This window comes from Falco cherrug, chromosome 20 (genome assembly GCF_023634085.1).
Source record: "Falco cherrug isolate bFalChe1 chromosome 20, bFalChe1.pri, whole genome shotgun sequence".
Taxonomy (NCBI): domain Eukaryota; kingdom Metazoa; phylum Chordata; class Aves; order Falconiformes; family Falconidae; genus Falco; species Falco cherrug.
This window is the reverse complement of record NC_073716.1, coordinates 3,828,164-3,841,833: the sequence shown is the minus strand read 5'-3', so window position 1 is coordinate 3,841,833 and position 13,670 is coordinate 3,828,164. Positions and strand designations below refer to the sequence as shown.

General features: G+C 37.1%; 2 protein-coding genes across 3 annotated transcripts; both read right to left on the bottom strand.

Moving 5' to 3' along the window:
* Positions 1-1,941: 1,941 nt before the first annotated feature.
* LOC102049123 (keratin, type I cytoskeletal 12) lies at positions 1,942-6,250 on the bottom strand. 2 transcript variants are annotated; one of them, XM_027805676.2, is made up of 8 exons: positions 5,014-6,250; positions 4,330-4,412; positions 3,949-4,105; positions 3,507-3,668; positions 3,283-3,408; positions 2,691-2,908; positions 2,355-2,437; positions 1,942-2,145 (listed from the first exon to the last, which is right to left on the bottom strand). In XM_027805676.2, exons 1-8 carry the CDS (start codon positions 5,656-5,658, stop codon positions 2,048-2,050), a joined length of 1,572 nt encoding a protein of 523 aa, XP_027661477.2. In that variant the 5' UTR covers positions 5,659-6,250; the 3' UTR covers positions 1,942-2,047. The 2 variants fall into 2 exon arrangements, with proteins under 2 accessions (XP_027661477.2, XP_005439394.2); XM_005439337.3 differs by having other exon boundaries at positions 2,697-2,908.
* A 1,839-nt stretch (positions 6,251-8,089) lies between these two features.
* KRT20 (keratin 20) lies at positions 8,090-13,360 on the bottom strand. Its single transcript, XM_014280060.3, has 8 exons — positions 12,938-13,360; positions 12,079-12,161; positions 11,733-11,889; positions 10,467-10,628; positions 10,259-10,384; positions 9,883-10,103; positions 8,893-8,933; positions 8,090-8,230 (listed from the first exon to the last, which is right to left on the bottom strand). Exons 1-8 carry the CDS (start codon positions 13,358-13,360, stop codon positions 8,133-8,135), a joined length of 1,311 nt encoding a protein of 436 aa, XP_014135535.2. The 3' UTR covers positions 8,090-8,132.
* Between the last annotated feature and the right edge of the window lie 310 nt (positions 13,361-13,670).

Below are 13,670 nucleotides of genomic sequence, written 5' to 3'. Positions count from 1 at the left end.
TCTTGTTTTCAGGTGTAAAGGAAACACCTGGGTACGAGATCCCTGTAGGCTAAAGGTAGGTGTGTGTAAGCAATTGTATCTTTACTAGGATTTATGTAATTTTTAGTTCTACCTACTTTCAATGTTCATATTTTATTACAGATGCTGAATTTCAGTTAACCTTATAGTTTGCATACTCTGCAAAAGTTATTTGGGTTCTGTGGTACAGTATAATAATGCTGTAGTGATTGCAAACTGCTTTCGTGTGCTAGTGTTGCTTTCTCACAAGACAGTAGCTAGAGTGGTTTCTAGATTTTACATATTTCTAAACTGCACCTAGCCTTTTCTAAATCATCTGTTAGATCATAACATTACATTCAGGATTAATGTGTATGTAGGTAAACTATATGGTTATTCAGTGGAAATCTACACTGAATGAACTAGGGAATTTCACAGCAATCACAGTTGCAGTCCTTGAGGTACTGTACATTATTTCATACTTCTTTGTATAAAATTATTATGAAAGTATATATGTCTTTGGAAGAAGGCAAAAGAGATGTATTTTTCTTTTCAAAATGGAGATGCTGTCTATAATGGGGAAGATAATATGATATCAGGTTTTCTACCTATGAGAAAAAAATTATGGATAGGAAAGAAAGGGGACGAATGCTGTCCTGTCTTGGGAAGAGAAAAAAAATTCCTTCAGCCTCTAACCTTAGGATGTCTCTATACTGGTACTCTTGGTAATCATAACCGGCTACATAAACAACCTCAATTTGTCTATTTCTGATATTATTTTAATTTATATTGTAATTATTTAAATCTTTAAAATGTAGTCTGCAACAGTGAAAAATATTATTGAGATACTTTACCTGTAGTAAGATTCTTTTCATTTATTTATCAGGACTGCTTTTAAAGGGTGACAAAAAAGAGATACACTTGTGTTGCATGCTTTCAGAAAAGAAATTGCTTCCTTAAACTGTTGAAGGTTGTGCATTTACTCAAGAGGTTTTCAAGTTCTTCTCTCTTTGTACTGGCATATATAGAATATTCTTCTGTTTAATTTCTTTGGGTGTTTTATCACAATACTTTTTCCTTAACTGACTGGACTTTAGATGTTGCAATTCTACTATGCTGACTTAGTTCTTTGATTATTGTTTTAATTACCCTAGCTTTTATTGGTTCAAGGCAGGAAGCACAAAGGCTTAGGTGTGTAAATTGTAAGGGGATTGTAATTTTTCTGTTTTCTTTTTTTTTTTTTTTTTTGGATGAGATTCCTTTAAATAGTTAATTTGAGTTGATCATCCAGGAGCCAAATTTGGGACTTGGGGGATCATCCTGCGCCCCACGAGACAGCACTGGGCAGCATGGAGCCACCGCCACCTGGCTGGGGCTGCCATGTGCTGCCAAGCTGGGGTAACTTTACTTTTCCACTATGGTTGTGGTCTCTGCAGTATAGAATCATGGAATGGTTTGAGTTGGAATGGACCTTAAAGATCATCTAGTCCACCCCCCCTGCCATGGGCAGAGACACCTTCCACTAGACCAGATATGTTGTTCTGTTTGCAGAAACTTCTGTCTTAAATGGATAGCTTTAGCAAGATACCCAATGAAGTGGCAAATACCGATCAGGAGCAGCAGTCCTAAATGAAGAGTAAAGGGAGACTAACATCTTAAAGCTTGTTGAGTTCTTTTTATTAGTCAAGAAAACTGGAAAATGAGCTTACAATAGCAAAATTATTTATCTATTAATTACTAAAAATTATAAAAAGCATGTATCTAATTAAATGCTTAATGTGTGCATCATATTTCTAGTTACTGAACAAAGATTTGATGATACATTTAATGGAACACTGTGACAATAATACAGGTAATACCAATAGACTGAAGCAGAAAATATATTGCATGACTGCTAAGAATGAAAATGCAGGCTTTCTTTTATGTAAAAGAATCTTAGTAAAAAGCCAATCTATTTTTTTCATTTTATACAACTGCATGAAATTATTTATCCACTTTGGCTTTGAAAAAACATGGAGTGAATGGATCCTTTGCAATATCAGATTGTGCCTTATATCTTCTCTTCAACTTCCTTAACATGGGATGCAACAACTTTTCCATCTACCACTTCTTCAACAATTGTCTTGATCTTTCTAGTTTTGGCAGGATCTAACATCATAAATGAAACAAGAAATATTTATCAAAGTGTTAAAAATTATAAAGCAGCAGCACGTGTATGTGAACAGTTACATCCTTTTCCTTTCAAATTGGTTTCTTGGCATAATGAACTATGACGCATTTAAACAGAGTAGCATGTATTATTTTATTTACAAGAATGACTTTAGAAACAAAATTTTATTCAGTCAAGTTCTACCTACCCTGCGAAGAATCCAGTGATTGTGTTTGTGATTTAGACCCTGTCAAGGATGAGCTTTCAAATGTAACTCCCGGTCCTGCACTCCTAAAAGTGAATCAGAGATATGGTATAGTGCAGAATGTTTGTCAGGGTCAGAAGAAATTCCCTTTTCATGTTGGCACTGATTATTTTAAATACTGAGTGGTTCATTCTCCTCAGAATTTACTGTATTATTTAAGAATCATTTTATGTGCCTTACTGTCTTTTGGGGAATGTACCACTTGTTTTTACCTCTTTTTTCCTGGAAGGGGTATTGTTACAGAAAATAGGAGATATTTTATGTAAATTAGGTACTTACACAAACTCGCCATCCAGCAAGCGACGATAGGTTTCAATCTCCATCTCCAGGCGAGTCTTAATGTCTAGAAGTTGTTGATACTCTGCATTCTGGCGCTCCATATCAGCCCTGACCTGAAACAGCTGAGACTCCAGATTCCCAATCTGAAGTTGGATTTGTGAAAGCTGAGCACAGTAACCTCCTTCTGTTTCTGCTAAAGTGTCTTCAAGGGATTTTTTCTGTGAAAGAAGGATATTAAATAATCTCTGATTGAGGAAAAAATAATTCTTTAAAAATACAAAACCATTGGAAATAGTTTAATGGGAGTAAGTATAGCCTCATTACTTAGAGATTTTTATTTTTTTCTGGAAATACCGGTTTGAAAACTGGCCTTTGCTGCTTCACTGAATGTGAACATGAAAGTTCATCTGCTTTACAACATGCTACTTGCAATCCAATTATACATATTCTTGCTATTTAGGAACTAAAAGAATGCAAGATTTAATAGGAGATAAATGCAAATCTTAAATCCTATGGAATAGTATAAGATCTAACAACACTTTTGAAATTGGAAGATTTACTCTGACTAGTTAGGAGTGTCCTTAGAACATACCATGGCAAGCTGAGATTGTAGTTCAATTTCCAGGCTCTGGAGGGTCCGTTTTAAATCTGTTATCTCACTCTTTCCTGACTGAAGCTGCTCAGTATTGGTGGAGATTTCCCTTTTCAGCTCCCCGCTCTGAAATGACAAGGAAGAATAGAGTGTAAATTTACTGTTCCAAATACTTAACTCATTTTTTCATACATTTTGCTGAATTTGCTATCTGTGGTTGTTACTTTTTCATTGAACCATGCTTCAGCCTCTTTACGATTTTGCTCAGCAATGACTTCATACTGTCCCCTCATGTCATTCAAAAGCTTGGTCAGGTCAATTCCTGGAGCAGCATCCATTTCAACGCTGACTTGACCACATGCACTGCTTTGGATGCCTTGAAGCTCCTGGAGAGATTTAAAATAAACAAAAGTTTCTGTTAATAAAAGGCAAAATGCTTCTACCAAAAATATATGTGAAGAAATAGACGTGATGTGAATTATCTTTCAACAAGAATCCATAGCTTGTATATTTCTTTCACTCTTTGACTTGGCAAATTCAAAAAAGAACAGCAAACAAAATGAATAATGTAAACAAGGAGCTCCCACTGGCATAAATAAGGGAATAATTTGATATTTCACAATTCCATCTGCCTTGTTATGAATTCACAAAGGAAAAAAAAGGTACCTCTTCGTGATTCTTCTTGAGGTAAGCCAGTTCTTCATTCAGGCTTTCAATCTGCATCTCCAAATCAGCTCTTGTCAAAGTCAGCTCATCAAGAACTCTGCGCAGACCATTGATGTCAGCTTCCACACTCTGGCGAAGAGCCACTTCATTCTCATATCTGTAAATAAAATAATGAAATATGATAGTTTTATATGGTTAGTGAGGTCAAATGCAAACTATTACTGTGTATTTACATAGCTTTTAATATGAAATCTTGATACACATACTTATTATAATGTTGTTTAATAATTATGTTAAAGTATTCTACAAGGAAAGAAATACAAAAGATTTTTTTTCCTTAAAATATTAGTAAGAAATTTTGTAATATTAAGATATACTTACTTCAGTCTGAAGTCATCAGCAGCCAGTCTGGCATTATCAACCTGCAAAATGATTCTTGCATTGTCGATAGTTGCATTGATGATCTGGAATACAATGTTCAGAGAATGATTTTATAGCCCAGTGGCTTTGCAGCTTAATATAGCTGTTTACTTAACTGTAATCCTAAGTACAATTATAATAGTAAATGTAATTTTTTAGACTCTTGTATGATTTACTATGAAAATATATAGGACAGATTTTCAGCTTCTGCAAATCAGCATGCTTCACTTAATAGTAGAATACCAGTTCTCATGCTATGACTAGATGGTTTATAATCTCTGAAGACCTTGCCAGGTAGCCTGTCTATTTAAGGAATTTAATTTGTGATCTAGGAAATATGAAACTTATTAAAATCTAAACTTTGTAATCTACAAGACTTTGTGGAACTGAATTCCATCACTGTCTTCTCCTTTATTGAAATTAGACCAAGTCACAGACCATTGTGTGATATAGCTACAGAACGGCTCTTATCATACAAGAACATTTCAACATGATACCAGTTGCAGTGTGACAGAGGTTATTACAAGCGTCAGGACTGTAGAATAAGTTTGCTCTTGGTTTCTGAAAGGAATTTGTTATTTTTATCCAAAGTATTATTAGGAGAATTACAAAGGTAAAGATATGTTAAGTACATTGCTTTGCTACCTTGCTTCGAAGATCTTCAATTATAGGATAGTATTTACTGTAGTCATTCCCAGATCCAGGGATGCCAACACCAGGGCCATTTTTCTCATACCACTCGCGGATTTTGCGCTCCAATTCTGTGTTGGCATCCTCCAGAGATCGTACTTTGTCCAGATAAGCAGCCAGACGGTCATTGAGGTTCTGCATCGTTTCTTTTTTGGAGCCAGAAATAAGTCCGCCATCCCCAGCACCAGCACCACCAAAACCACCTCCAAAACCAGATCCTGAGCCGCTACCAAAGCCACCTCCGAAACCAGCACCTGAGCTGCTGCCAAAAGCACTGCCTAAACCTCCCCCAAAAGCACTGCCTAAGCCACCTCCATAGCTACCACCTAAACCACTACCGTAGCCTCCACCAAAGCCACTGCTTAAGCTGCTCCCAAAGCCTCCACCTGAGCTACTCCCAAAACCTCCACCAAAGCCAGAGCCGGAACCAAGCATAGAAGCAGCACCAAAACCTCCGCCAGATCCACCACCAAACCCAAGTCCACTGCCACCGAAGCCTGCTCCCCCACTAGAACCAGACATTCTCAGAGATCCCCCGCCAAGTCCGCTTCGAGAAGAGAATTGCCGGGATCCACCGCTTGTGCGCACAGAAAAGGCCATGGTGCTCGAGGTGCTCTGGATCTGTTATGCGAAGCATACAACACAGAGCAAGGCAGATCAGAGTACAGTTCAACCTTTATATAGGGAAGGCAGGGGGTGTTTCAGTAGCAGACCCCACCTTCTCGGAAGATCTTTAATTCTTTTTCTTTCTCCCTTTTGTTTGGAGGGGAAGTCAGTTTAGTATGTCCTTGCCAAATAAGTGATATGTACCAATCTGACTTGCCAATGGGAGTGGAAATCTGGTGCCCTCCAGGTATTTGCTGTGTGAGGGGAAATGGGTGGAGTAGAGCTGAGACATCATGGTAATGTTTTGCCATGTGCAATGGAGCTCAAAAATTTCTTTTTGCATTTATAAATCCTTCCTAAATTATTTTTTTTGTCATTACATATTTATTGCTTTCTTGGTTTGGGGCTGTTATTATAGGAGTACGCTTAAGTCAGTGGAGTGATCCCTTCCATGTCATACTTCCCAAGTGCGCATGTCAAAAAGGTGTTTCTTTTCATAATACTTTTCTGGCATGGACCTCTGCCAGATTAGTGTTCCCTGTATGTTTAATAAGAAGTAAGAAAAGTGATCAACAGAAGTGTTTGAAGAGGTGTATGGACATTCAGTGTTCTGCAGGTTGCTCATAACATGAAAACATAAATATACTTGATTATACAGAATAAAATTTGCAATTGTGTTTTCTGCTCGCAAACTTTCATCACTGAAATATCTCTGTGTAATATGCATAACCTGTGCGAACAGTTTCTACTTCTGAGTATAAACTGAGCTGAAAAGTAACCATTTCTTCTAAATAGTTTGCTATTATCTCAAAATAAGGAAAATTATTTCCGTATCTTGTGCCTTTTATAATACATATCTAAAGAACAAATATAGCATTTCTTGTTGCAGGTTTAGGCATGGAGACTCTTCAAAACCAATGTACTTTTCTTTTGATGTTATTTTGGTAAACAGAAAATTGTTCTATCTTTGTCCTGGCTTAATTATATCATTTAATTTGTCAACTGAAATGTATTAATTTTTAATTTGTCTACATCCAGGATCATCAGTGCTTTTTTGGGGCAGAAACTTATTATGAGCAGTAGATCAAAGGTTTGAGTAAAGTATTGATGTAGAAAGGAATTGATAGCCTGCTATCAGTGATTCATGCCAGAGAAAGCAAAGGATTATTTTCTTTGACAGCTGTTTATGTACAGTAAATAACACACCAGACATGTGAGATTTCAAAAGGAGGTTTTTTATGCTTACATTGCCAAGAGGAAAACGTAGACTCCTTGGACTGAAGATCTGGGTGTGGCGCTGGAGAATGACACTGTGGATGGGAAAGGGTACATGCACTCTACTCATGGTAGAGAAAGGTTTAATAGAGATGGTGGTCTTTATATTTCTGAACTGAAAGGCAAAATATCTTCTTATTGATAAAATATCTTTGCTTGCTGTAGTCCCTGGTAATATAAACATTCACAGAAAGTGAAAAATAATAAATAGGCTTCTTCAATTTATTTATTCATTTAAATTTATTATGAAGTGCAAATTGGCAGTCCTCATTTATTTGAAGATCAGTTTTTACTCAAGTGAAGCGGCATTTGAACAGTAGTTCAAGTTCAGAAAAGGTGCGCTGAATGAACATTTTAATGCATTTTAGAAAAAATACATGTTCTAGTACCTAACAGAAAAAATTGATTGCTAAACTGCAGATTGCAATTAAACCAACATATTTGATAGAGACTGCATCATCTATATCTGGGAAATTCTTTTTTGTGAAGTTTTGATGAGATGTCCATCAAGGTTTTGGAAGTAGCAGTTCTCTTCTAAAAACTTTTTATTTAGTAATGCATTGAAAGTGTGAGAAAGCTCAAGACAGCAGATGTTGAAGTGAATTGTCTGAAAAAATGAAGAAAAATTTCTCATGGTGCTTTGAGAAGAGTCTGTTACTGTCCAGAGCTTTTTAAGCAGATGAGCAAAGTTTATCCCATGTCTTCATCTAATGACTTTCACCAGCCTAGTGCTTTGAAACATTAGCAGTAAATATTGCTTCAGTGGTTTTCTAAATTTAATTTAGATTATTTTAAAAGCTGTAGTAAATTCACGCTATAAGTCATTTGACTTTCTAAATTCTACTGAGTAAGTTTATAAATGTAATTTTAAGACTCTGATGTAAGTAAGAACTAATACTTCCATTGTTATCCATCTTGGAAACAGTTATACATCTATAAGAGGCTGATTTGGTTTTTTTTTCATCAAGGTATTTAGTGACTATGTAAGTAAACCCAAAACTTTGTAACGTACTGATTTTTATTAACATTCCCAGACAGACCAAAAAAGATTGTTTGAGATTTGATAGTTTGGCATTTTTCAGCCCTTCTGGGTTTTAGCAAGAATTAGATTGGATTCTTTATAAAGTTTAATCTTTTAGTTTTGGCATCATCTCAAAGAAGCTCAGAGGCTGTCTCTTCCCTGCTGGTGCCATTTACAGCTTCTCTTCAATCTCTTTGACCTGAGAGGAGACGACCTTGCCATCAATCACCTCTTCAACAATTGTCTTGATCTTCTTAACTTTACTTGATTCTGGTAATGAAATTGAACAGACAATTAATTAAAATCAATGTACATGGATACAATAATATTACTGTAGTATCAGTAGCAATTCCACCATGAGAAAATAGAGGAAGGCATCTTTTCAATGCACAGTTACTGTGAAGTAAACTTTTGGGCTATACAGGATATAGTTTCTCTTCCTTTGAACATCCTGTATGTTAGCTATAATACTGTAGTGGACATTGTGTTGAATGACTCTCTATCCCTCCTGGTAGTTTTGCTTCAGTTTAGTACAAACTTGTAGACCTAAAATAGGAATAGTCTTACAGTGAAATGGATATTTTTGCTATTAAACTAGATAGTTTATTTAGTACCCTCATCTCCCTGCATAGTCAACAGAGAGAAGCAGATGCTTGTAAGTCCTCCAAAGGGTAATTCAAGAATTCTCTGTTGTTCTCTTGGCAATTTGAGGAGTCTGTGGTTTTACTTCGGGCACCTGAATTATGCACATAAAACCAGGCTTTGTATAATCCCTACGAGTTATCTATCCATACAGTTGATTGCTTTCTTGATGTAAGATTCCACTGGTTGATTCTTTGCTCTGAAACTCTGTTGTTTTATATCAGGCTACTTAGCCCCATAACATTTCAACAGTCAGCCATCAAAAAATAAGAAAAATTGGTGTGACATACCTTTTTCAAGCTCTGCTTTAGATACATCCACTTCAACAGGTCTGTTCAAATTATAAATTAAAAAATATAAATATATGGTGCCTAACATATTGAAGAAACATCCTTGTACATTTCCTGAACATTTGATTGAGACAGGTAATGTCCTTTCATCAAGACGTTTAACCAGGTGTTTAAATGAATTTTCTCTGTTAAAGTAAAACTTGCTAAGCATAAGATATCTGTGAAATTAATCTGCACACTCATTTCTGCAATACTTTGACTTCAGCTCATGCAGATATGTCCAGTCTACTTCCTGAGCCAGAACAGCTGAACAGGCAGAATCTTGGGGGGGAAATACTACTTTCTGCTTGCCCCACTTTCACAGACGTCTGCTATTTGCACTACAGAATATGGGATACTGAACTAGCTGAACATTTAGTGTCAGCTCACTTGCACGTTTTCAAATTTTTATGTAGCTTCTTTACTAGTCACTTACTAGTGACGCAGATAGAGCAGAACATAATCCAGTGCAGGCTGAAAAACTTGCAGTGGACTGCAAGAGAAGGTCAACGTGCTCTTGCTGAGTGCCTGCTCTAGTGTGACTGGGTGCTGCAGTCTCTAAACAAGGTGAAAAAATATCTAGCCTAGGTTAGCCCAGGCCTGCAGAAGCTACAGTTATGGACAAGTCAATCCAAAATTGAAGTGCTGATGCTGATGAAGTGCAGATGTCTATCCAGCCACTCAGCTCACAAAGAGCAGCAGTATGTACCTATGCAGAGGCTGAAAGAGACAAGCTCAACTGGCTTCCACAGCAGCTTTTGAAACTGAGCAAGAACTGCAGCCTCCTCTGAATCTACATTGATAAATGGGCAACAGACTTCCCTGCCGCCCCAAACCAGTTGGAAAGTGGCAGATTTTACACTTTCACCTTCTGTGAAGATAGACAATATTTGAAATGTTGTTGTGTTATACAAAACTAAGCCAACAAGTGAAGGGCGTGTATTCCCTCACCTGCTGTCCTCTCCTTCCAGTAGGCGGCGGTACGTGGCTATCTCCATTTCCAAGCGAGTCTTGATATCCAGCAATACAGTGTACTCGTTACTCTGAGCCTCCATGTCAGCTCGGAGTTGCCTCAGTTGAGCCTCTAAATTGGCAACTACTTCCTGTATTTGGGTTAGCTGATAGTTGTAACGTGCTTCAGTTTCAGCCAGAGTGACTTCTAGAGCCTTTTTCTACAGCCAATGAAAAGGACAGAGGTGTATTATTCGAGAGGATACATTTTTGTGTTAAAATAACACTTTGATTGAAAAGCCTCTCAGTTTCTGTATTTAACTGCGTAACTGTCTACTAAACATAGTCCTTATTTCAAGTACTCTTTATTATTTACCATGTTAAGCTGGGACTGTAATTCTAGCTCCAGACCCTGAAGGATCTGTTTCCGGTCAGTGATCTGGCTCCTCTGGGCTTGCAGCTGTTCAATGTTGATTGTCACTTCCTGGTTCAGGTCTTCTGTCTGAAATGCAAAGATGGACGGATTATAAACTGCAACTAGACATGACTGAGGTTCTTGCTGATGATTAAGTAGTTTACCTTACCTGCTTTTCAAATCGTTCTTTGGCTTCTTGATGGTTCTTTTCTGCCATTTCTTCATATTGATGTCTCATATTTTGCATAATAGTTGCAAGATCAATGCTTGGAGTAGCATCCACCTCTACGTTAACTGAGCAGCCCACCTCTTTGCGCAGTCTGTGAATGTCCTACAGCAATAAGGATTGTACAGCACCAACTACAGTGAACTTTTGATCCTGAATATTGGAAGCAAATTAAAGATCTACAGGCATAGAAGTAATTCTTAAATAGCACCTCAGGGCAAAATAACAATCACCTTCTAAATACTGTTTAGTGCACCTCATGTTAGAGCATTTTACTTATTTTGTAGCAATAAATGCTACATTTTATAAGCATATTATAAAATTTCCTCAGGACCAGGTCTATGGAATGAGTATAGAAGTCGTGGTTCCCATTTGTATACTTTTGTCGGGTAACAACTGCTAAACCACAAATTATTCTTAAAGAACCCTCACTCCTTAGTTTCTGGCGCTGTTCAGACTTTGATGCCTGATGGCTTGGACATCAGTGCCACCACACACAGTTGGTTATACTGCTGCTAGATATGTTACAAATTAATTAGTCCTGCACAGCATAGTTTTAAGTGGGTGGCTAGGCTGGCTGGTTTTCTAGGTTGGATCTTTCTCATACAGTGCTTAAATATGACAAGGGGTTTACACTTTTGAAGTTGATAGTATGACACTAAGAGGAAAGCTTGGGCATGTGCCATAACTGAGATTTTGTTAACAGTCATTTTGAATTTAGGATTTCAGTTTGTGTCTTTACTTGAAAAGGGGAAATAAACAATGGTTGCATAACATTCTTTCCTTTGTAGGCGTTTGAAACTATAAATCTAATGCTAAGGGTGAGGTTCAGTTTGAGCTTAGATACCTAGGAGGCACCGAGTACCCATATTTAACTTGTAGGTGTCTCTGTGTGAGCCAGAGCTCCTGTTACAACCAGCAGAGACCAGAGTGTCCCAGTTGGCCAGCTGCTAGGTGTTTGCTCTGCAGTGGGCTCAAGTGCTCTCTGTTCTGTATCTGTTTTTATTGACTGACTATTATAATAGAATGAACCATAGGTGCATTCACATAGATAATATATTAATAGGTACCTAACTTTTGATGTGCTAATCTGGAGCTGAATCCCAGTAATAGTCTTTGAGATTAACCATGAAGATTTCATTATTCCTAGTGAGGCTCAGTTTATGTATGCCCTTTAAAAAAAATCTCTTAGTGTTCAGCTGCTCTCACCTCCTCGTGGTTCTTCTTAAGAAATGCTAGTTCTTCATTCACTGTTTCAATCTGTGACTCCAAATCAGATTTTGTCAAAGTCAAGGCATCACGAACTTGGAGCAGTTCTTTAATGTCACCCTCAACACTTTGCCTGAGCAGGTGTTCATTCTCATACCTGAAAAATATGGTTAGAATTGTTAGATGTTAGAAATGGTAACTACTACAGACTTAATTCTAAAATTTTTGTTGTTGTTATACTTTACATTAGAAAATGTTTACTTCTCAGCTTTGGTACTAATAACTAGAAGCTTTCGTGAATAAGAGGAGCATGAAAGAGACTTTATTAAATGATTATGGAACTTACTTCAGTCTAAAATCATCAGCAGCCAGTTTGGCATTGTCAATTTGCAGGGCAAGCCTTGCATTTTCCAACTGTATGGCACCAATCTAAAAAAGGAATGGTTGAAAAGCGATGAATCTTTGCACATAAATACATGCTTGATCTGTTTTTGGAAATTAATACTGTATGTGGGCTTCATCTTGCTTAACTTTAGCTGTTTATTAGTCATCCAGGTTTAAGCCAGGTTAAGTTCCCTCTGAAGGGCACAGAAGGAATTAGGGTTCTCCAAAAGGCAAATAACCTTGTCATAAAATAGGTATATGAAATAGTTGGGATGAACTGCTTTCTGGAAAGGACCTGCTTTTAAAGGGTGAGAAATAGAACTGGTGAAAATTAAGAGGGGAAGGATTTAAGGAAGTTCACTGAAAACAAAAACTGACAAATCTGTCAGCTGAGTTCTGTGGGAAATTTTACTGTTTGTAATGGTAATTTATTATTTCAAGTAGTGATCTATTATTTTTCTGCGGATTTGGCATTCTTTTCTAAAAAAAAACACATTGAAATTGACATGCTAAACTATACTTAAATATGTAAATTGCCATCAGTACTTTCACTAATCAAAATTACCTAAGGCAAATATATTAGAATTAATTTGGATTCAAACATTTTTCATGTATGAAATTACTTATATCTGCAGACATATATCTAGTATTACAAATTATGTAAAATCTGTCACTAATTTGTATCTGATCAAAATAAAGCATTTATTTTACTAAGCTGAGACAACTGAAATTTGGAAAAGTCAGTTTTCTACAATAGAGTATTATCTATCTCTCTGATAATTGCAATTCATATATTTGTAGATGACTATATGATATCTTACCTTATTTTGGAGATCTTCAATTGTTTTAAAGTATGAGCTGTGGTCATGCCTGATGTCTGTGGTATTCTTCTCATACCATTCCTTGATCTGCTTTTCCATTAGGGAGTTTGCCTTTTCCAGATTACGCACCTTCTCCAGATACAAAGCCAAACGGTCATTTAGATTTTGCATAGTTGGTTTCTCATTGCCAGTGAGCAGCACATCATTACCAGTAACGTTAAGGTGGAAGTTCCCACCGAAGCCTTGTCTGTAGCTGGTGCCAGTAGATATGCGGGTACCATAGCCACCAGCTCCCCCATAGACGCTGGGTGCCTGCACCTTTTGGATGGCCATTCTCCTGGAGGTTAAACCACGGACACTGGGTGCAGTAGGTTGGAAACAGGTGCTTGCACCCCAGTGAAAGCTTTGGTTAGAGGATGCCATTTGTCTATGTCTTCGTCTTCTACAATGAAATGGCCAAACCTACACAGGTAAAGAAAGCTGAAGTGAAGAGCAGTCTGTGCTCTGTAAACGTTTATACTGTGTTTCAAAGAGAAAGCACGATAGTTATAATAAACCCCACCTCTGTTGACACGTAATGTAACTGGTGTCAGCACAAATAGCACACAGGATATTGCCCCCACACTCCCTATAGCATAAAGGGGTTTTCATCTGCTCATCTGTGTTTGAGAAAACCTCCCCAGGTTGTTTGGCTGGCTTTGTTATTATTTTGAATAAAAGATAAACCACAAAT

What these genes read in the sequence shown, in the direction of transcription:
- KRT20 (XM_014280060.3), bottom strand. Translation starts at nt 13,360, where the DNA reads ATGGCATCCTCTAACCAAAGCTTTCACTGGGGTGCAAGCACCTGTTTC. An exon ending in GCTGATGATTTTAGACTGAA is followed by an intron (nt 11,890 to 12,078) that starts GTAAGTTCCATA and finishes CATATTTTTCAG; the next exon opens with GTATGAGAATGAACACCTGC. An exon ending in TTAAGAAGAACCACGAGGAG is followed by an intron (nt 10,629 to 11,732) that starts GTGAGAGCAGCT and finishes TTATTGCTGTAG; the next exon opens with GACATTCACAGACTGCGCAA.
- LOC102049123 (XM_027805676.2), bottom strand. Translation starts at nt 5,658, where the DNA reads ATGGCCTTTTCTGTGCGCACAAGCGGTGGATCCCGGCAATTCTCTTCT. An exon ending in TTGAAGATCTTCGAAGCAAG is followed by an intron (nt 4,413 to 5,013) that starts GTAGCAAAGCAA and finishes ATTGTATTCCAG; the next exon opens with ATCATCAATGCAACTATCGA. An exon ending in ATCACTGGATTCTTCGCAGG is followed by an intron (nt 2,146 to 2,354) that starts GTAGGTAGAACT and finishes TTATGATGTTAG; the next exon opens with ATCCTGCCAAAACTAGAAAG.